Genomic DNA, 21,616 nt, shown 5'->3' with positions numbered 1-21,616 from the left:
CTCGCGGCGCCTGCGCGCTCGGCCGCGTCTCTCGCTCCCCTGGAGTGGTAAAGTGTCGTAAAGTAAATCAGGGGCGTAAAGTAAATCAGGGGACGTCAGGGCGTTTTTTTCGGCCCGACGCAGCCTGGTCCGCTTTGCCTCACAGACGGGGCTTTAGCCCTGCAGAGGTACGAAAAGTGTAGAGGGGCGCATCGTGCGTCCCGAGAACGAGCTTCCGGGTTCGCGTCGCGCGCCATTGAATAAAACTTCCCCGCGGAGTGACAGCTGCCCGTCGTGGGGGAAATCCAGGGTTTCATCATAGCTGTTTGAACGCTAGAGTGCAACGCCCAAATGAAAGAAGCAGAGACCGGGGCTTTGTATTATTTTTTTTAAAAAAAGCTCATTTCGTGTGAACATTTTTTTTTAAAAAAATTAGGTTTTTAAACATTGGGAAATGGCCCTCCCGAAAAAAATTCAAAACCAACCGCATTTAGAAGACTGTACAATTCTGGTCGCCTCACTTCAGAAAGGCTATTGTAGGGTTGGAAAAGTTAAGAAAAGGGCATAGAGCGATTCCCCTATGAAGAAAGGTTGCAGCATTTGGGACATTTTGGTTTAATGGAAATGCAAGGGGGCGACATGAGAGAAGTTTATAAAATTATGCATGGCGTGGAGAGAGGAGAGTTTTTCTCCCCTCTCTACCTCCACTGTTGCGAGGCAGCCCTGCTTCTGAATACCAGTTTATGGAAACCACAGGAGGGGAGCGAGCTCTTGTGCTCAGCATCTCCTAAAAACTGTTATTCAGACAGACGTTTTCATTGTGCATTTCTTTTCACCAACCAGTATTGATGTTTTTACTTATTTTACTGTAATTTGTTGTATTTTTATGGAAATGTGGTCTACAAATATTTTAAGAAATAAATCAGGTGAATGTTTCATCAGTGCAAAGGTTTCTCATTGCACAACATAATTTTCTCTCCCTGTTCTCCCCCTGCATTCTCCTAAATCTGTTTTGGACTTTGCCCCAACCCCCAGAGCAGATTTGGGGACAGCATGAGAGAAGAGGGATGAAATTCTGTCACACTAGAGTTAATCCTTGTGCTGGAGCAGTGGTTTCCAATTAGCTAAGTACTGCGGACTCCCTCTTTCAAAAGCCAAGCCATGGACTGCTTACTTCTGAAAATTTTGAGATCTCCATGGTAGTTTTTGTTATGTGAGTGGTGCCATGGGCTCCCTGAGCCGTTCCTGGGCCCCATTCTGTCAGGGGCTCTGAAGCAGTAAGACTACCTGCCCGCAGACTGTCATGCCACTGGTGCATGCTCTGGTTATCTCCCGCTTGGACTACTGCAATGCGCTCTATGTGGGGCTACCTTTGAAGGTGACCTGGAAACTACAATTCATCCAGAATGCGGCAGCTAGACTGGTGACTGGGGGCGGCCGCAGAGACCATATAACACCGCTCTTGAAAGACCTACATTGACTCCCAGTACGTTTCCGAGCACAATTCAAAGTGCTTGTGCTGACCTTGAAAGCCCTAAACGGCCTCGGCCCAGTATACCTGAAGGAGCATCTCCACCTCCATCGTTCAGCCCGGACACTGAGGTCCAGCGCCAAGGACTTTCTGGTGGTTCCCTCCCTGCGAGAAGCCAAGTTACAGGGAACCAGGCAGAGGGCCTCCTTGGTAGTGGCACCCGCCCTGTGGAACGCCCTCCCACCAGATGTCAAAGAGAAAAATAACTACCAAACTTTTAGAAGACATCTGAAGGCAGCCCTGTTTAGGGAAGCTTTTCATGTTTAATAGGTTATTGTATTTTAGTGTTTTGTTGGAAACCGCCCAGAGTGGCTGGGGAAACCCAGCCAGATGGGCGGGGTATAAATAATAAATTATTATTATTCATAGCTATGGACCCGAAACAAGGTAAGGTTGGAGGTAGGGGAGAAGAGGCCCCCCAAACTCCTGCAGCGTCAGCGCAGAAGAAGGTCTGTGTCTGTGTGTAAGGAAGGCCGCCATGCAGCATGAGGGAAAATGCTTCAGAGGCGGTTGTTGAGCTAGGATCTACATCCTTGTGCCGTGACACAGGGCAGGAGAGGCACATGAAGCTGAAAGATTCAGCTGTCTGCATATTGCCACCTTCAAATAGCTAATGGTCACATGGAAGATGAAGCAAGCTTGTTTTCTCCTGCTCCGGAGCATAGGACCCAAACCAATGGCTTTAAGTTAGTGGAAAGCAGATTCCGACTAAACATCTGGAATGACTTTCTGACGGGAAGAGCTGTTCCGACAGTGGAACAGACTCCCTCAGAAGGTTGTGGACTCTTCTTCCTTGGAGGTTTTTAAGCAGGTGCGGTGGCCACCTGTCATGGATGATCTGGGTGAGATTGCTGCATTGCAATAGTGCCAGATTTAGGGCGATGTGAGCGGCTCCTCTGCACAGGACGCAGAATCAAGGGGGCATAAAATTCATAATTGAGAAAATCCATTTGGTTTCGTACAGGGTACATTATTACGAAAGATTTACCAAAGGTGCCATAATATTAATAATAATAATAATAATAATAATAATAATAATAATAATAATAATTTATTTATACCCCGCCCATCTGGCTGGGCTTCCCCAGCCACTCTGGGCGGCTTCCAAAAAAAATATCAAAATACTGTAATACATCAAACATTAAAAGCTTCCCTAAACAGGGCTGCCTTCAGATGTCTTCTAAAAGTCTGGTAGTTGTTCTCTTTGACATCTGGTGGGAGGGTGTTCCACAGCTGTGGGCAATCATAGCTGTCAACCGTCCCTTATTTGGTGGGAAACTCCCTTATCCCAGCGCCGTTTACCGCTGCTGTCCTGGATTGATGATGTCCCTTAAATTTCCTGGGTTTCATGCTCGCCCGGCTTGGGACGCAGAAGGGCGGCACTTCAGTGGCCGCTGTGGCGCCGCAACCACCTCATGCCAGGCTCATGGGTGAGAGTCTCCCTCCCTCTCGGGCGGGTAAGGGCCGATGGAACTCCTCGCGCCAGGATGACAGCAGCCCCGACGTGCTGCTTAGCATCCCCTCCAACCAGTGCAGCATCTTAATGTAGCAATTTCCACCTCTGCATCCCTTTCCTAACTCTATTTTTAGAAATCATTTGTCCATCCATAGTTCAATTTTTTACTACAAGTTTTCTGTCAATCCTACCAATGTATGTAACTCTTTACAATAGCCTTTCAAATAAAATATAAGCTTTCCCCATTCTTTATTAAAGAGGTCCTCTTCCTGGTTTCTAATTCTGCCTGTAAGCTTTGCCATCTGGACGTCGTTCATCAGTTTTGTCTGCCACTTTTCTTTGGTGGGAGTTGTAGACCCTGTGGATCATCTAGTCCAACCCCCTGCAAGACACAGTCAGTCGCAGCCAAAGCAGCCATGGCTCCATCAGTGCCGGATTTCTGTATAAGCTATGCCAAAATCCCTTATTTGGGCTGCTGGTCCCTTATTTTCGAAGCTGCTGGTCCCTTATTTTCAAATCTGTAAGTTGGCAGCTATACTGCAGATAAATATAAGAAGTTATATTGAAATCGGAAAACCATCCAAGCGGCTAGGCTGGTAACAAGCTTTACCCTTTTAAATATTTTAATGTTTCAATATTTTAATGTTGTATTTTAATTTTGTTTTTAATTTGTATTCATTCCAACTTGTTTTTATTATTGCTTGTTAGCCGCCCTGAGCCCGGCCTTGCAAAAAACAACAACAACAACAACAACAACAACAATAATAATAAATTATTATTATTATTATTATTATTATTACCCGTCTGTGGGCAAATCGCGGGGCGGAGAAAAAAACCCGGAAGTCGGTCTCTGAGTGACTTCTAACCGGGGGGCGGGCCGAAAGAACCCGGAAGTCGGTCTCTGAGTGACTTCTAAACGAGGGGGCGGGGCGAAGAGCCCGTCGCCGGAGCGCGTGCGAAGCGTCGCGCCGGGGAAGCGTGCTGCCGTCGTCACGTCGGCGTCGGGTGAAAGGTCGCGCTGAGGCGGGGGCGGCGTTGTGCGCAGGCGCGCGCGGGAGGTCGGAGCGGCCTGAGGCCCATGTGGAGCAGCGGCGGCGGCGGCGCCAAGAGCAGGAGGAGCAGCAGGAGCAGCGGCTGAACCGCCGCTGCTGGACCCCGCGGCCCCCGGCAGCAGCAGCAGCCGCAGCAGCAGCAGCTATGAAGGGGTGAGTGCGGGACCGGCGGCGGCCGCCCCCCCTTTCCCTCCCCTTTCCTTCCCGCCTCCCGCCCCGGCCCAGCCCGGTCTCCTCAGGCTGGTCTCCGGGTTGGCTTTTCCCCTCAGGTTTCCCCCCGGGGCGGCGGCGGGTCTTTGTTTCCCGCGCTTCTTTCCCGGGGGGGGGGAGTAGAGGCGAAGCGGCCCCTCCGGATTCATCTCCCGTTTCCTCCGGAGCGGATGCGGTTCTGTTCCGAGGGAGGGAGCGGCTCGGACTTGGCGGGTCCTGGGTTCAAGGTGCGCCATAAGGTTGCGGCGAGAGGGAGCCGGGCCTGATTTCCGCCAATGGGCCAGCAGGTTGTTGCTTCTCCCCTTCCCCACCCACCCAACTTTATCTTCATTTTTTAAAATAATATTTTTTATTGGTTTTACACAGGTTTTTTACATTTTAACTTTAACCATTTCAAGCATTAAAGCAAAAGGTTCTTTCCATACTTAACCCCACATTCCAAGTGTCATTACATCCCTGCCAGTGATTTTAACTGCTTACAGTGGTCTTTTAAATAAACTAAGAATTTATTCCAGTCCTTTAAAAATACTTGATCTTCCTGGTTTCTGATCTTCCCCGCCAGTTTTCCCACCTCTGCATAGTCCATCAGTTTCGCCTGCCGTTCTTCTTTCGTTGTCACCCACCCCAACTTTTTTTTAAAAAATATTTTTTACTGGTTTTACACATTTTTTTTGCATTTTAACCTTAACCATTTCAAACGTTAAAATAAAAGGTTCTTTTCAACCTATGGACCTGCTTCCCTCCCTCCATGGGTTCCGTATTTAAGATTACATATTTTTTTTGCATTTTTTACCATTATCCATCTGCTATAGTTACCTTTAAAAATACTTGATCTTCCTGGTTTCTGATTCCCCCCCCCCCCGTCAGTTTCACCACCTCTGCATAGTCCATCAGTTTCGTCTCCCACCCCAACTTTAACTGTGCCAAGGAGGAGGTCGCAGGGTTGAAATAAATTCAGGACGTTTTTTGCTTTCTTTTTAAGCAACAGCAACCCTTAACGCACATAAATATTTTGTCTGTGTAGTAAGTCAACATTATATGTTGTGTTGTGCCTGCTTTAAAAAGAGGTAGATTCTCCTCAGCATCTAGTCAGCCTAAGGGGGGGGGGTGGAAGATGTATATATGTAACAAAACAAACAACTCCCCCCAAAAGTTGCAGGTTAGGGCTAAAAGTGAGTCCTCTGAAAAGACTGGTTAAACTTTTTTTCCCCTTTTTGGAAACATTTTACTTGATTTTACAGATATAATTTTTTTACAATATCACAAATATAATCAAAATACAAGATTCCCCTGAATCTCAGACTCTCCCCCCCCCCCCCCGCGTTCCTTCCCTGGGTCTTTATGTTGTCCTTTTCAACTGCATGTATTTCATCACCTATATTTTAAATCTATCTCCATTATCCAAAGTTTTTGTTACATTACAAGTGTTGTTAAAAACTTGCTAATGTTTTCATTTGTTTACAATGGTCTCTCAGATAAAGTGTTAATTTCTCCCATTCTTTTTTGAAACTTTCATCTACTTGGTTTCTGATTTCTTCCAATCATTTTTGCTATTTCTGCATATTCCAGCAGTTTAGTTTGCCATTCTTCTCTGGTAGGGACTTTGTCTTCTTTCCATCTTTGGTTAAACTTAAAACAACTGGAGAACTGTTCCAGGTATCAGGGCATCCTGGCGCTGCTGAAGTAACATCTTGGATTCGAAATGACTATTTTATTTTATGTGTAATAGAGAAAAATAGCTACTCTTGCTTACAGAAGAAGAGATTACTACTGTGTGCAAGCCAAAGGGTGGGCTGCTTTTGGTGGAACATTTGAAATACTGAATTTTAATATACTTCTGATGGCAACCTTATAATGTATGGGCTTATGTGTTTGGGTGTTCATTTAAAACTACCACAGCTCTTTCAGAACTGAGCGCATACTAGTATGATTGTGAGATGTGACCCTAATGTAACTCAAATAGTGGTGTCACTGTGTTGGTACAAATCCTCTAGCTTTGGATACCAGTTGACTACTGACCTTTTACAAATGTAATAGATATTGTAACTGGGCTTATTAATACCAAGCTTGAGCTGTATATTTGTTTTGGAAGAGACTGTAAGAACAGTTTTTGATAGAACATCTCAGTATCGCCTAAAATCCCAGAGGCCACAAAGAGAGTGAGCCGTGGTCCCCAAACAGCCATGTCAGTAAGCTAGAAAGGGGCTTCTATTTGCTCTCCCTCTAGTAACACAGAGGTATAAGGCAAGGAGAGTAAATCCTCAAAACCCACTACCACAATAGGCATAATGCTAGCATAGGGCTTGCTGTGTCCCAAAAGGACATCCCCTTTGGATAGGCTCTCTTCAAAAGTGGTCTGCCATTTCCCCCTACCTAAAAGTCTCTCTTTTGTGGCAAACAAGCAAGTCATGGTGTGGATCAGGGGTAAGCAACCTAAGGCCCATGGGCCACAAGCGGACCACAGGGGTCATTTAACTGGCCCACAAGCAGCCCCTGAACTGAGCCGCCCGCTCGGCGAGTCCCCATATGCTGGACTAAACCGGTGCAGCGCGGTGCAGGGACTCGCTTCCGTGGTGCCGGAAATTGTGTCTGCGTAGATGCAGACACCGGAAATCGTGGCCACGCGCACTCACGCGTGCGCGATCCAGCCCGTGGAAGGATCTCCACTGAAGGGAACTGGCCCAGGTGAGGTAAACCTTGCCCACCCCTGGTGTGGATGGTACGCTGACTAGGCCAGATCTGTCAGTAGCTCGAAAAACTGCAAGACTCCTTACTTAGAGCCTTAAAATCAGCTGGGGGAGCTGTATTTAATGGCCAGAACTTGGATGAAAAATAGATGAAATGTTGAAGGAGGGTTGAATACACATTGAAACATTAAGGTGCTTTTGCTTTCATCATGGTTGCTAAATAGCCAAAAAGATCACTAACATTATAGGTTTGGAGAGAGTTCTTGAAAAGCAGAAGTTTTTTTTTTTTATGTTCTCCATGGAAGCTTGATTTCAAAATGAACTGAGAAAGGTTTGGCTATCAATAAAAAAAATGTGCTTGGAAATAACTTTAAAAACTGTGTTAAAAACCTACAACAGGGTAACTGTTTATTTACTTTATCATTTGCTTTTTCATTGGAGTATTCAAGGGAGTTTACAAGCTACAGTTAAAACCAGTTTTAAAACCTTAATATTTCCCTTGCCAAGTTAAGTCCTGCACAGGATTTGTTCAGAGAATACAGAATTATCTAACCATCACTCGTTACAAAGAATCTAACGGTTGTTTAATATATGATGTTTCCTTGGTGGAAGACAAGACCAAACATGTATGTATCATGTATAAATACATTACATTTACAGAAATTACATGAGTTAATTTACCATTTACATGAAATGCCCTGTGTTGGGTTGAGAGGCTTTGCCAAGTCTCCAGCATTTTCAGATTACAACTGAAATCCATCAAAAGGGTGGTTATTCACAGCCTATGTATGCTGTATAATTGGATTCTGACCCACATCTGCTGGAATTGCAAGATAATTCATTTACTGAATTCCTGCCACCTCCAACTCTGGTTGATGCAGTGGAGGTCAGTGCATCTGCCCCGTAGGGTGACATCATGGAGGCATTTTGCCATTTGCTGTGGATTAGCACAGATGGTGAACATGGTGTTAGAAGCCTGCTGCTCTATGGATTCAGGGAACTTGGTCTTGCCATGTGTACTAAAAGAGTGACTTGGAGATAAGTTCAGTTTCAGTTGATGCCATGTTGCTTCTGAGAGCATAAAAGATCCTAACTGAACTACAGTCATACCTTGGTTTTCGAACATATTAGTAATTGCCAGCTTCTTAAATGCATGGTAGAGTGCAGCAATACAGATTTCATACTATTCTATCATTGTTGACTTTATCAAGGGCAAGACTGCCAGAATTGCCACTGGCATCAACAAGTAGTTGCTTCTCTAGACAGCCAGAATCTGAATAGACATAACCATATTATTAAAAATTGTATCTTTCCAAGGGTCTGAATTTATGTTCCCTTCCTCCCACCCATTTCTTTTTACTCATGTGTTATGTCTTTTTCAATTGTGAGCCTGAGTCTTAGTACTGATTTTTGAAAGCTGATCTGAAAGCGTTTTTGGCTAACAGGTGGACTCTGTCTTAAGTAAATAGAAATGCCTCCTATGTACTGCTACAGTGTGCAAATAACTTCCTGGTTCTTTGTTTAGGGAAGCAAGATTGTTAATTTGTTCTCACAGTGTGTTAAAAGTCTGTACATGGTGACATTTCCAACTGGCCAATAAAACATTATTTCTCCTCTTTGGAGTTACTCTCTTTCTAATAAGAGGAATGTCTGGCACTTAAAAATGTATTGTTTTTAAGACAGCTGTATAATTTGACTGTAAAATCAAGATAAATCATATACATTCCCAGTTCAGCCCCCTCAGTACACAACAGACACAACTGCAGCTTCAGAAAGATTACTACAATTTCTCACTTAATTAGAAACACATACACAAGCAACTCTCAAAAGAACTTGACTAACCTAAAACCTTTTGCAAAGTTGTTATTAGTGGCTGGAGCATGAGTTTATGCATAGATGCTTTTTCAGTTATTGCCTACTTTTCTTAGCCTGCAATAAGCAACTACAAGTTGTGTTTATATATTAAAAGGTGTTCCTTTCAAAACACTCCAAGACTTAAGTGAATAGGGTTTTTTTTAAAAAAAAAACACCACAAACCTGCAAATAATGACTCTTCCTCCCTCCCTATCTCTCTCTCTCACACACACACACACAAACACACTCGCATAGAATAGAAATCTGAAATTGCACTTAAAATCTGAAAAGCATAAAAAAGCAGTATAAAGTTCTTTATAAGTTCTTTCTTAAAACACAGCTGTAGCTAGCCGTGAGATTCTTTGACTATATTTCTCATTTCATATCTCCTGATATAACCAGTTTTCTAAGTGCTTAATATGAGCAAGCCTGTTAATGTTTTCAACCTCTACTATTCTGTCATTGCATTTGGATTCAGCCCCTGAGAGCTCAACACAGCTACTTCTCAGTTGTCTCATACAATAATAATAAATAGTAATAATATTTGCCAGGTCAAGTATTATCCCTCTCTGTGAAGTCAGTGATTGGATAGGAAACTGACCCCCACCTTCTTGCCCAGTTTGGAATGGCAGGGCTTTCATTGCAGAGTTAAACCTTGCAGTGGTGCAGCACATCTCAAGCAGTGTATGAGCCCCATGTGAGAGCAGAAGTCAGATGATTAGACACACAGTATGGACTCTCTCTGGCCCTATGCCCTAGCACATAGGAAATATCCAGTTGCCATACACGTTTTACTACTGGCGTGGGTCTAATTGTGACCACATGGACAGTGTTCAAAACTCCCATTGTTCTAGGAGCGTTTTGTGACAGGGAACTTCATAAACGTGAGCAGTTTCTGAGCTCTGGGCGCAGTACTGCGCCTAAGATTTCAGATTAAAGCTGATGCTGAGGGTGTGGGAGGAGAACTTTCTCCCCGCTAGACTTCCAATAGATCTTGGGGGCATCTTGTACAGTTGTACCTTGGAAGTCAAGTGAAATCCATTGCAGAAGTCCATTTGACTTCCAAAACGTTCGAAATCCAAAGCGTGGCTTCTGACTAGCTGCAGGAAGCTCCTGCAGTCAATCAGAAGCTGCAGAATCCCCTTCGGACGTTCGGCTTCCAAAAATAGTTCGCCAACTGGAACAGTCACTTCCAGGTTTGGGAGACAAAATATTCGAGAACTAAGCTGTTGGAAAACCAAGGTATGATTGTACATGGAAAAATACAGTAAGTCTTAGGTTTGCGAACTGGGCACTCAAGGTGGGTGTCTCTGTCATCAGTATAGGCCTTTAATATGTGTTAATTGTGCTGCCAAAAAGATATATTTATATGAAGGAAAGGGGGTGTTGGGAGAATCCAGGGCTTGTCTGCAGAGTGGAAGGAAAGGAGGACCTTTTTCTGCCTCTCCACGTCCAGCCACTCTCTGTCCCTGAGACCCTGACTCCTTTTGGGGGTGTTAACTTTCTTAATGTGAACAATAAACTATGGCTGTATGCGGTTTCACTGTTGGAAATGTGTTTTGGGTAATGGCTTATTATATGTGAAAATGTATTATTATATCTTATGTATGTTCCTGCTTTCTTGCTCTGTTGTCTTGTTTATATGTTTGACTGAGCCTTGTAATGTGAACTTGGGAATTCTTTTCATACAGCCAGTGGTTCAAGTCTCCAGCATGGCTCATGTTACTTCCTGCCATTCTGAGGAGCTAATTTAGCTTCCTTCTCAACTCTAAAGTGACAGGTTGCTTCCCAGGATCCACACATTATGGCTTGGTTTACTAGGCAGCTGCTATTTGTGGTTACCACTACCAGTCTCTCCCTCTCACTGAGGCTTGCAGACAGGCCACAAAATCGTGGAAGAGGCAAAGTGTCCTGTTTCACTTTCTGATGAGTTTCAAAGTAAGTTTTTCTTGCTTCTTTCCTGGCATCTTTAGATGTGTTGGGGAAGCAAGCAAGCAAGCTGTGAGTGTGACTTATGGGTCTTCTGTCCTCTGAAACTCCCAAAAGTCACATGTGCCAGTATTTCACCTCTTCTGTGGCTTTGTGTGAAGCTAGACACACGACTTCCATGTTCTCTACGGTTTTAGAGGACTTGCCCTTGAGAAGCTGGAGTAACTGCAAGGTGTTTGCTTTTTTAAAAAAGAGTCCTACTAAATCCTGCATGATAGATTTAGGAGGGTTCTGTGCAGAATGGGGATATTTAGGAGGGTTCTGTGCAGAATGGGGATATTTAGGAGGGTTCTGTGCAGAATGGGGATATTTAGGAGGGTTCTGTGCAGAATGGGGATATTGCACCAAAGTGCTTGGACATGACAAGGTGACCAGTTCTACTGTTTCTAGTATAGCTTAATCACAGTGGGATTCCTAGAGGTATTAAGCATGTTTTGATTTGTTCCAGTAGCCGGATCGAGCTGGGTGATGTGACGCCACACAACATTAAGCAGCTGAAGCGGTTAAACCAAGTCATTTTCCCCGTCAGCTACAATGACAAGTTCTACAAGGATGTGTTAGAGGTTGGCGAGCTCGCCAAACTGGGTATAGCACCTTGCTTTTTTATTCGGTGGGTTGATGGATAGAGGGTTTTCCATTGTTCTTGGTTTATCTGCTAGATTCAGTACATCATCTGTTACGTGAGGATAGCTTGTCCAGATACCTTAATTATTCTCACTGTATGAAGCCTTGCACACCATGCAACCTGGGCCTGCACATACAATGCAGATACTGCCTTTTATTCCGCCATTTTCCTCAGGTATGTACCTCTTTGGCCTGAGATAGTTGTCCATCCTCTTTTCCCCTTGTTTGTGCCTTTTCCTTCCCCTCCAGCTCCTCTTGTAAAAGCTACCAGCTTTTACCTTCCACAGCTGCTCAGGGAAACTAGTGCCCTTGTTGGTTGTTTTAAAAGCTTCAACAAGTGCGGGAAGCAGTGGCCCATTTCCTCATGAAGATCCTTCATGCCAAGTTGTGAGTGTTTTAGCATCACCACTAGCCGCATGTTGACTGCAGTATACAGAACTGACAACTTATGCAGCCCTAAATTACTTTTCATATGTTACATTAGAAACCCGTTTTCCCTTTATACAACATCATGGCCTTTAAAATGAATAATGTCATTTTTTTCTGCTCAAATGCTTAACATATCTCGTCACATGTCTCAATGATATGCACAGAGAGAAACCCATTCATCAACTCCTCAGGTGTAAACCTGCCTCCTGCACACACAACAGGGCTTCACAGCTTTTTTTTAAGTCCTTGGTCCTCCCCTTCAGCCTATGCATGCCTTCTCAGAAGTACGTCCCATTGAACTGAATGGATTGGGTCCCAAATAAGCCATGCTTTGAGCAGACCCATTGGAATCTTGGTCCATGACTAAAATAAGCCCTGTTGATTTCAGTGGGTCTGCTTTTAAGTGTGGATCCAACCCAATGAGTCCTACTCTGAGGTGGGTATTCATAAGACTGTAACTTTGACCTCTTTCTGCACCCCTGCAGGAGTTCAGGGACAAGCCCCAGCTTCCCTCTCTAGCTCCAGGCTTTCGGAACTGAGGAAGGGGAGTAGGAGCTTGCTTTGGAGCTAGCTGGCTGAGGCATTCTGAGTGCCTTGACTATTCACCAACATTTTGGTGGTGGGCAGCAGAAGCAAGAAGAGTGCCATGGTCAACTCTAGCCTTCCTGTTTAGCTTGGAGCTGGAGAGGGGGTTGAGGTCATTCCCACTTATTGCAGTCACATACACCCTTTGAAATTCAGCACAACTCGGTTGATGATCCAAGGTAGAAAGAGGTTGGTTCCCCTCTTATTGTCTTTGCCATAAGGTAATGAAACACTCACTATGGTGGGGGTGACAAGCAGAACTATGGACCACTGTACATCAAGTTATGCTTGAATGTTTTCCTAAAGTATTGCAAGATCTAGCTCTTACTGCAGTTGTAGAACTCTGTCTTGATTTTATCACTTTAGGCTGTACTTCAGGTCTGATTGAATTGTCCATTATACATAATATATCTGGCACATAGAATATGAGGGTAAAGGGTTTTACCCCAGCATTCTCTTTAATATGCTAGTTTTATGCATGCAGAATTATAGATCTTATTTTTACAAGGGACTATTCTGTCCCCTTCAGCCTGGAGTTCTACCAGCACAGTACAGACTTCCCTTCAGTGAGAATTAGACCTTGTTTGACCTGATATTTGATATGTGGAGTTAAATTGGGATGGGATTATTTTTATTGTTACATATTTAGTTTGAGGCGTGGAGTTCAGCAGGGATGGGATCACAGTTATTGTTATATATTTAATATATAATATGCAAGTGTGTCTTGCTGTTCTAATTATGCAGTATTCTTAAATCTATATATTTATATTTATCCGAAACCCTCAGGATATGGTGGATTTAAAAAACCCAAAATAATATGCTTTCTTCCTCTCCCCACCCCTCTTTTCGGCAGCCTATTTCAATGATATTGCAGTGGGTGCAGTGTGCTGTAGAGTAGATCATTCTCAGAATCAGAAAAGACTGTACATCATGACGCTTGGATGTCTGGCCCCTTACCGAAGGTTGGGGATAGGTAAGGCTGTTTTGTAAATGATGAGGTGGCTCTTGGCTATGGAACATGTGGCTCTAAAGTTTACAAAATTTAGTACTTGTTTATAAAATAACAAATATTGCAAGATGCTGCAGTATTTGAAACTGGAAATAACTTTCTTCCATTTTGTCTTGCTTCCTTTGTAGGAACTAAAATGTTGAATCATGTGTTAAACATCTGTGAAAAAGATGGCACTTTCGACAATATCTATCTGTAAGTAGAAAGACATTGCTGGCCTAGGCAGGAGGAATTGGTTGCTTACATGTTTAGTTGGCATGCATGGAAATCTTGGCGCTCAAGTCTTGTGGCATAGTATTAAAGAACAACTAATATAAGACTTTTGCTTTCGAGTACTAGAGTTTGCTGGGACACAGTAGAGGCACTAATTATATTGACACTACCACGCAGTGCAAATGCTAACCACAGGAGGTACATACATTACAGTCATACCTTGGTTCTCAAACGCCTTGTGACTCGAACATTTTGGCTCCCAAATGCCACAAACCTGGAAGTGCGTGTTCTGGTTTGCGAACATTTTTTGGAACCTGAATGTCCGACGCAGCTTATGCGGCTTCCGATTGAGTATAGGAAGCTTGTGCAACCAATTGGAAGCCACGCCTTGGTTTTCAAATGTTTTCAGAAGTCGAACGGATCTGGAATGGATTACGTTCGAGAACCAAGGTGTGACTCTACAGTCTTGTTACTTTTTTGTAAGTGATGCCCTCTTTATTTTATCAGTATTGTGTCTGGATTGTTTATTATTAGTGCCTATATCCATTGACCAGGGACAAGCTGAGCTCTGCAAGAGCTAAACTTATAAGTAAAGGTAAAGGGACCCCTGACCATTAAGTCCAGTCGTGGCCGAATCTTACGGCGCTCATCTCGCTTTACTGGCCAAGGGAGCCGGCGTACAGCTTCCAGGTCATGTGGCCAGCATGACTACACCGCTTCTGGCAAACCAGAGCAGCGCACGGAAATGCCGTTTACCTTCCCGCCGGAGTGGTACCTATTTATCTATTTGCACTTGACGTGCTTTCAAACTGCTAGGTTGGCAGGAGCAGGGACCGAGCAATGGGAGCTCACCCCATCACGGGGATTCAAACCACCGACCTTCTGATCAGCAAGCCCTAGGCTCTGTGGTTTAACCCACAGCGCCACCTGCGTCTCTAAATCTATAAATAAACAGCAGTTAAAAAAGCTCCTAAGCATAATTCTTCACATGTAAACCCAATCCTGTAAATATGTCCTCTAAAGTTACCAGCTGTCCCCCAATCTGAGATACAGCACATGAGCATGTAGGATAGGACTTGCTTGATCATGGCACTACAGTTGTGGGATGCCTTCTCAAAGAAGGCCCACCTGATGCAATTGCTACTGTGCATCTGCAGCGCTATCAAGGTATAACTTTATTGGGGGGCAGTTTGGTTGTATTGTTACCTTCTGGTTTATGAGAGCTCTGCAGTACTGTATGTTGTTTTCCTTCCCATCCAGGACTTAACTTCCATCATCCCTGGGATGGCCATGCTATCTGAGGCTGATGGGAGTTTTAGTCCAAAGTACTTGGCGGACAACAGGTTAGGACATGTGCTCTAGAGTAGCTTTTTTGTGTCAGAATAGTAGTTGTTTGTCACTGAAATCAGAAAGGCAAAAGGTAGGTAGTCGTTTACATAGGATGGTCATAGACGGTCGTACCTTGGATCCTGAACACCTTGGTACTTGTACATTTTGGCTCCCAAACGCCACAAACCCAGAAGTGAGTGTCCAGGTTTGCAAATGAACTTTGGAACCTGAATGTCCAATGGGGCTTCTGCAGCTTCTGATTGGCTGCAGGAGCTTCCTGCAGCCAATCAGAAGCCACACTTTGGTTTCTGAACATTTTGGAAGTTGAGCGGACTTCCAGAACGGATTCCATTCAACTTCAAGGTCCGACTGTACTTGATTTCTGGGCACTTGTCTTATAAGCTGGCATGCAAGACTTTTCCCCCAGCCGTAGTAAAGATGATAGGTGGAAGTAATATGGGATACAGAAGTTGGATGGTCTTTTGTTTATTATCACATTTAGTAACATCTGTTTTAATCTCTTCTCTATCCTTGCTTTCCCATTTTCCTTTCCAGTCTTCAGATAAACAGTTCATTAGCATATAGATCCAAGTTCCAGCCTTCATAAATGGTAATGCTTTTCTCCCTTGGTTTCTTTTTTTACCCAGACATGTCCAGATTAGCAATGAATCTGCTATTGACTTCTACAGAAAGTTTGGATTTGAGATCATTGAGACGAAGAAGAACTACTACAAGAGGATAGAACCAGCAGATGCTCACGTGCTGCAAAAAAACCTCAAAGTCCCTTGTCTCGGCCAGAACACAGATGTGCAAAAGTCTGACAACTGAACAAAACCCAATGAACGCTTTCTTGCACTTTCTTGTCACCAAATAGGGAAAGAGAGGCCTGGTGTCTGTTTTTGGTTTCCCCCCTGCTCCTAATGTGTGTTGTATCCTCTCCAACAAATTAATAACTTCCCAAGGATTGTCAAATTGTGTGTTTGGGTTCTATAGCTCTACTTCTTTGCAATTTTGGGATGGAAGTAGTATGCGGTTCTAGCTGGGGTGGGGCCTTCATTCGGTCTTCCAAAGGTCAGCTTTTCCTCGGTATGTGTGTGATCCTCCTGCATTCCCATTGAAGGGCAGAGTTTAAGCAATACCTTGCATCCAGGCTCCTAATACCATGCCACTTTTTTTTCTTTTGTAATGGAGTCTCTCGGTCTCTAGTTTTGAACTTGGTTTGGCGGTTTTGGCCTTGTTTACTATTTGAACATGCATCAGTTTGGAAGCTAATTCAGAGCATTTGAGCCGCCATTTCTTCATTGTGTTTTGAGACAAAGTGGCCGGTGAGAAGATTCAACTTGCTGAGCGGTCGGGATGTAGGTGAGGATTCAGAGTGGACTGTACCATCTTCCACTCTTCTCTCATTCCTTATAGGTATTGCACTAACAATAGAACGACCCTTGGCTCTGGCAACGGTGGAGGAGCCAAACATTAAAGATTACTAAAGAAGATCAGTCTGTGACTCTTACTTTGAAAGAAAGAAAGAGAAGGAAGGAAGCTTTGCCTTTGAATGGCTCTGCTGTTTTGAACTCTGTTTGCTTGCTGAGATTATATGCTCCCTAAGATAGAAGATGATTGAAACTGCTTCTCCCACCCCCCTCCATTACACTTCTGAAGATTTGGCGCTCGTCTTAGAAGAATATTAAAAGGGGATGCAATGGAACACCAGATGGAAGTGGCTTATTGGGGAGCATTGTGAGGATTCAGAAAATAACTGGTTTTCTCCTGATATTGTAATGTAAGAACTGTAGCCTACTTTACCAAGCTCTTTGCTTTGTATTTTGTTACGCTTTTGTTTGCAATTTCATTTTGAGCTTCTAGCAATTCAGTACAGCAATGCCAGCTTAACATTACAACTCTCCTCTCCATCTGGGGAAACTTACCAGGGAGGGGAGGGAACCTGTCCTATCACCTAAATCAATATTAAACTGCATTTCTTTCCTGATTTTGAACTTTTAACTGTATCTTGCGCTTTTCTGCTTTGAAAAATCTTTATTGAGGGTGGGTGGGTGGGGGTTACAATGTAACCTTGCTAGCAGATGTTGTAATTTCACTGTGATGCTGAATTGAGAAACAAGGGGACATGAAGACCAGGAAAGTTCAGGCAATTTGCAATATTGCGCAACCTTTAATTGCAGAGAAGTCAGGAAACACTATTCCTTATCAGGCTAGCAGAATATCCTGACACCTATTTGGTCCATTAGACATTTTGCCCAACTGCATGCTTATTCTTTTGATCAGAAAAAAACAGCAAGTTCACCCTTTCCAAATCCTTGTACAGGAAATGTTCTTGTACTGCTTCTCTGGCCATAGTTTGCTATGTTTTATATTGTATTTCCTGAGGATTTGTTTTCCTTCTGCAAAGATGTTGAAGCACATCTAAATCTCAAGTGCCAACACTGTTTTCCCTGATCAGTTGTAGATAAGGCAAAGAAGTTCAAAGGGGAAGGTACTGCGTTAAAGAATGTATATACAGCCCAAGTCAACATCTTCTCACAGCTATCTTCTGGTGCTAAGGAAAGTGTGTCCCCCTTTTTTTTTTTTTTTTGGAACCGAATGGTAGATACGTGGAATTGGGGGTTGGGAAGTCAATGGCTTCTACAAATCACTTGCAGGTAGTTTTCCGCTTAGACTTAAAAACAAAACAAAAACCCATTTATATATTTTTTAATCAACTGTCATTCTGTGAATGTATTTCTCAACGTTTCTTGGGGTTTCCATTGTGCAGTCAACCTTCCTTAGTAACTATGTTCTACAGGAGGTAGGAGGAAAAGAAATTGGAAATCAAAGCTCCACTTTTCATGACTATCAGTCCTGCCAGTGTTTCCTTGCTTAAAAAGAACACAGGATTTAATCCCTAGCTGCTGGAGCTGCATCCCCTCTGCTTGAGTGTGGCAAAGAGCAGCAGTTTGGATGGTTCCTTTCTTTGAGTGCTGCAGAAGTTTGCCAATTTGGAGGAAATGTCTTGTCTTTTGAAATAGTCAAGCAGGGGGTTGTCTAAAATGGGTGTTTTTTAATGCTTCATGTCAGTACTTTCCATTCTCTTGCAAATCAGCGTATGCACAACTGCAGTAATTAGTTGGGAGGTTCAGTTAAATTACCACCATCAGTGCTTCTCTTGTAGAAGTTTACAAGGAGAATGTGCATAGCACACTTTACATATCCTATAGCAGGGTAAATGTAAAGGGGCTCAGCGCAGTACTTTTCTCATCATAGAACTATGAAACTGCTGGACTTCATAAATATTTTTTTTCAGTATTAGGTGACTGATATATGCAACAAGAATGGGAAAAAAGCACCCAGGACAGACACCCTTTACTTGGCATGGGAGGGGGAATATTTTTGTATACATAAAAGTGGCTGGGATTACTTGATTCAGTTAATGATTGAATATGTCCATTAAAGATGACATACTGTTACAGCTGAAATAAATTCTAGTTCTGTTTTCATTAACATTTAATGGTGCCTTGTGATGTCTAGTAAATGTGAACCTAATTATATATTTTTTTGCCCTCTGCACAAAATCAGTTTTAGTCTGCAGCTGCAGGGATTGTCTAAAACAACTCCTCTCCTGCCCCAGGTATATTGATTTAGGGTTTGTTTTGAATATGTTAATGTTCATCTTACATAGCAATGAGTTACCATGCTGAGAACATACCTTGATCTTGGAGGAAATTTGCTGTCTACTCCTAGATAGCTGAAACTGCTTTTATTCTTCACTTCGTGGATAAAAGTTATTCTTGCTTAATTGGCAGCCTGTTGCAATTATGTGAGAAGGGATGCTGCGGCATATAAAAAGGAGGATGTTTTCTTTGTGCTTTGTGACATGACTGTGATAATTGCTGGGGCATTTCACAAGATAGAATACCTTGTTTAAATCTTACATGAATAAGCAAGGAAAACATGTTCACAAATTTTAGGCTGCCGCCTTTGTACATCAGAAGCAAGTTCACCTCTCTGAAATCCTAGGAAGCTAAAGATTTATTTATTTTTTAAATCTTAATAAATGTGCACCACAAGTTACATGGCCCATGAGCTGGCCTTGTGTTTTTGGCTTCCTTTCTCCCTTACCTGCCTTTCTCTGTTAAAGATGGGAGCATTCTCCATTTACCACCTTCATGCAGTAAGTGTAGGACCAGCTTGCAGACCAACTCCTCAACCCAGACATGCCTTTTCTCTTAAGGCAGGCAAAGAAAAGCGGCCAAGCAACAGCCTGAATTGTGTCTCACTTCTCACCCCTTCCTCTGTCCCAGCAAGAGAAATTGCCGGTCCCTAACCCTGCAAGGTATGTGACATAGTAACATGTTGGCAAGCAGAGACTCTTCTGAAGCAGGTATAGTTGGGTCAGAGGAGTTACAGAAAGCCCAAAATGCAGATTCTGCTAATAAATAAGAGAGACCGTGCAGAAGAGACCTGATTGCACTATCATGGTCTGTTCCTGGTGGGGGTAATGACAGCAAAGAGACTAATAAAGCAGTTCTTTGTATATATGCTTGTGTAAGAATCCACAAAAGGGGCTCAGAAAACAAATATCACTAGATGTAGACAAGGTGCAAGCATTAAAAAACGAGGCTGGATGAACTTCTGCCAGAAACAGGCAGCACCCCTTGTCCCTTATGGAATACCTTCTCAAGACACCATACATTAATTGTAGTATAAGCACCAACTGGAAAACACTAGCCTGCGAGCGCTCCAATTGGAGAACAGCCTTTACCAAAGGTGTCATGGGTTCTGAAGATGCTCAAACTCAGGACAAAAGAGGAAGGCTTGCTTGGCAAACTCTCACCGTGATCAACTCCCACCCGGAAATCTATGTCCCCACTGTGGAAGGACGTGTGGATCCAGAATTGGCCTCCACAGTTAAAAACCATGTTTATGGAAGACAATCTTACTCGGCTACGAGTGATTACCAAAGAAGAAGAAACTACTGTATTGTCAGTCTTAACTATTCAATGCACATTAAAGACTTGCCTTCCCAAGCATTCCTGTTTTCTTGACCTAACCTAGCCACTTGGTCACTCATTGGTTCTGATGGTTTTAAATTCTGTTTTGTTGTTTGTATTGTTTTTGTATCTGCTGTACAGCGCTTTGAAATGTTTATGGTCTGAAAAAGAACAAACAAATAAATAAAATCATCGGTCCCTGCCAACAGGATATTCAAGGTAGGACTGACAAGTCAAACCAGGCTTAAAACCTCACATTGGTTACTGAGCTGTGGGTCACTCAGTTCCTTAGAGCATGGTGCCGATAACACCAAGGTTGCAGGTTTGATCCCCGTATGGGACAGCTGCATATTCCTGCATTTCGGGGGGTTGAATTAGATAACACCTCAGGGTCCCTTCCAACTCTACAATTCAATTCTATTTCTAGCAAAATATACTCTCAATATTTCGCTTCCCCTGTTGTAGTTTACATAATAATAATAATAATAATAATAATAATAATAATAATAATAATAAATTTTATTTATATCCTGCCCTCCCCAGCCGAAGCCGGGCTCAGGGCGGCTAACAACAATCAAATAATCAAACAATCAAATAAACCAACATTCTAAAAATATTTCATTATAAAAATTAATTAAAATCAAGTTGATGGCAACCATTAAGCAAAACTCTGTGCAGGTTGCCAGAGTATGTACAGAGTATGTTTTTTTGTTGTTCTCACTTGAGAAAAACTTCATTTTTTAAAAAAGGAAGCTTCCTTCACTTCTTTCACACTTGATGGTATCGTTCTTCCTGAGCTACTATGGTTTTAAAATAACATCAAAGCAACTTGACTCCGTTTTTAGCATATTTCCTTAACTAGTGCCCTCATGCTTCAAATTTACCTTCTGATGGCAAATGTGATACTTTTTTTGGCGATTTCACACACACACATGTCAAATGCAAGAGCAAAGCAGTCATCATTGCCAGTGAGTTCTGAAGTATGTGCACCAGGCTCTGGGCATAATTTGGATTAACTCCAGGGTTGCATCTGTTCTGGTGTGGTTTCGTGACCAGCTGCTCTTAAGGGACCATTTGGCATATCTAAACCATTTATCTCTGTCATGCTCCAACAGTCACTTACATGGGGGTAGGCCAGAGAAGCTTGAAAGACTCCAAACTTAAACATTTAAATAACATTACCCCCAAAGAATATTGGGAGTTGTAGTTTCTTACATGTGCTGGGCATCTTCAAAGTTCGAGCATCTTCAAAGTCCATGACACCTTTGGTCAAGGCTGTTCTCCAATTGGGGCGCTTGCTGGCCAGTGTTTCCCAGCTGTCAGTGTTTATACAGCATTTATTTTTAGATTTGCCTTGAGAGAGTCTTTAAATCTCTTCTTGGCCACTGGCATTCCGCTTTCCATTTTTAAGTTCGGAATAGAGGAGTTGCTTTGGAAGATGATAGTCAGGCATCTGCACAACATGACCAGTCCAACAAAGTTGATGTTGAAGAATCGTTGCTTTGACACTGGTGATCTTTGCTTCTTCCAGTTTGCCTGTCTTCCCAAGTGATGCGTACAATTTTTCAGAGACACCCTTGATGGAATCTTTCCCAATGCCCAGCCATGGGCGTCAGTAAATTCTCAATAAGGGCAGGCATAATTCGGCGGGAATCTGGAAAGGAAACAGGCCACACGGGGTTTT

General features: G+C 43.1%; 1 protein-coding gene and 1 long non-coding RNA gene across 3 annotated transcripts in view; one reads left to right on the top strand and one right to left on the bottom strand.

The window, feature by feature from the left end:
- LOC310753081 overlaps positions 1 to 2,704 on the bottom strand; it is a 98,611-nt gene extending 95,907 nt beyond the window's left edge. Inside the window, exon 1 of the long non-coding RNA XR_014543160.1 lies at positions 2,572 to 2,704. This is a non-coding gene — a long non-coding RNA (uncharacterized lncRNA). The remainder of the gene's footprint in view (positions 1 to 2,571) is intronic.
- Positions 2,705 to 3,878: 1,174 nt separating this feature from the next.
- NAA50 (N-alpha-acetyltransferase 50, NatE catalytic subunit) lies at positions 3,879 to 18,442 on the top strand. 2 transcript variants are annotated; one of them, XM_083594144.1, is made up of 5 exons: positions 3,879 to 4,171; positions 11,210 to 11,343; positions 13,250 to 13,369; positions 13,534 to 13,600; positions 15,595 to 18,442. In XM_083594144.1, the coding sequence occupies exons 1-5, from the start codon at positions 4,164 to 4,166 to the stop codon at positions 15,773 to 15,775; spliced, it is 510 nt and encodes a 169-aa protein (XP_083450270.1). In that variant the 5' UTR covers positions 3,879 to 4,163; the 3' UTR covers positions 15,776 to 18,442. The 2 variants fall into 2 exon arrangements, with proteins under 2 accessions (XP_083450270.1, XP_083450269.1); XM_083594143.1 differs by having other exon boundaries at positions 11,207 to 11,343.
- Positions 18,443 to 21,616: the final 3,174 nt, after the last annotated feature.

Source organism: Podarcis filfolensis (assembly GCF_964270895.1).
Source record: "Podarcis filfolensis genome assembly, chromosome: 17".
Classification (NCBI taxonomy): Eukaryota; Metazoa; Chordata; class Lepidosauria; order Squamata; family Lacertidae; genus Podarcis; species Podarcis filfolensis.
This window is presented reverse-complemented; position numbering and strand designations above follow the sequence as displayed.

Bases quoted from the DNA above. Each gene is read 5' to 3' on its own strand.
- NAA50 (XM_083594143.1), top strand. The intron at 11,344-13,249 runs GTATAGCACCTT...TCTTTTCGGCAG, and splicing joins TGGCGAGCTCGCCAAACTGG to CCTATTTCAATGATATTGCA. The intron at 13,370-13,533 runs GTAAGGCTGTTT...CTTCCTTTGTAG, and splicing joins TTACCGAAGGTTGGGGATAG to GAACTAAAATGTTGAATCAT.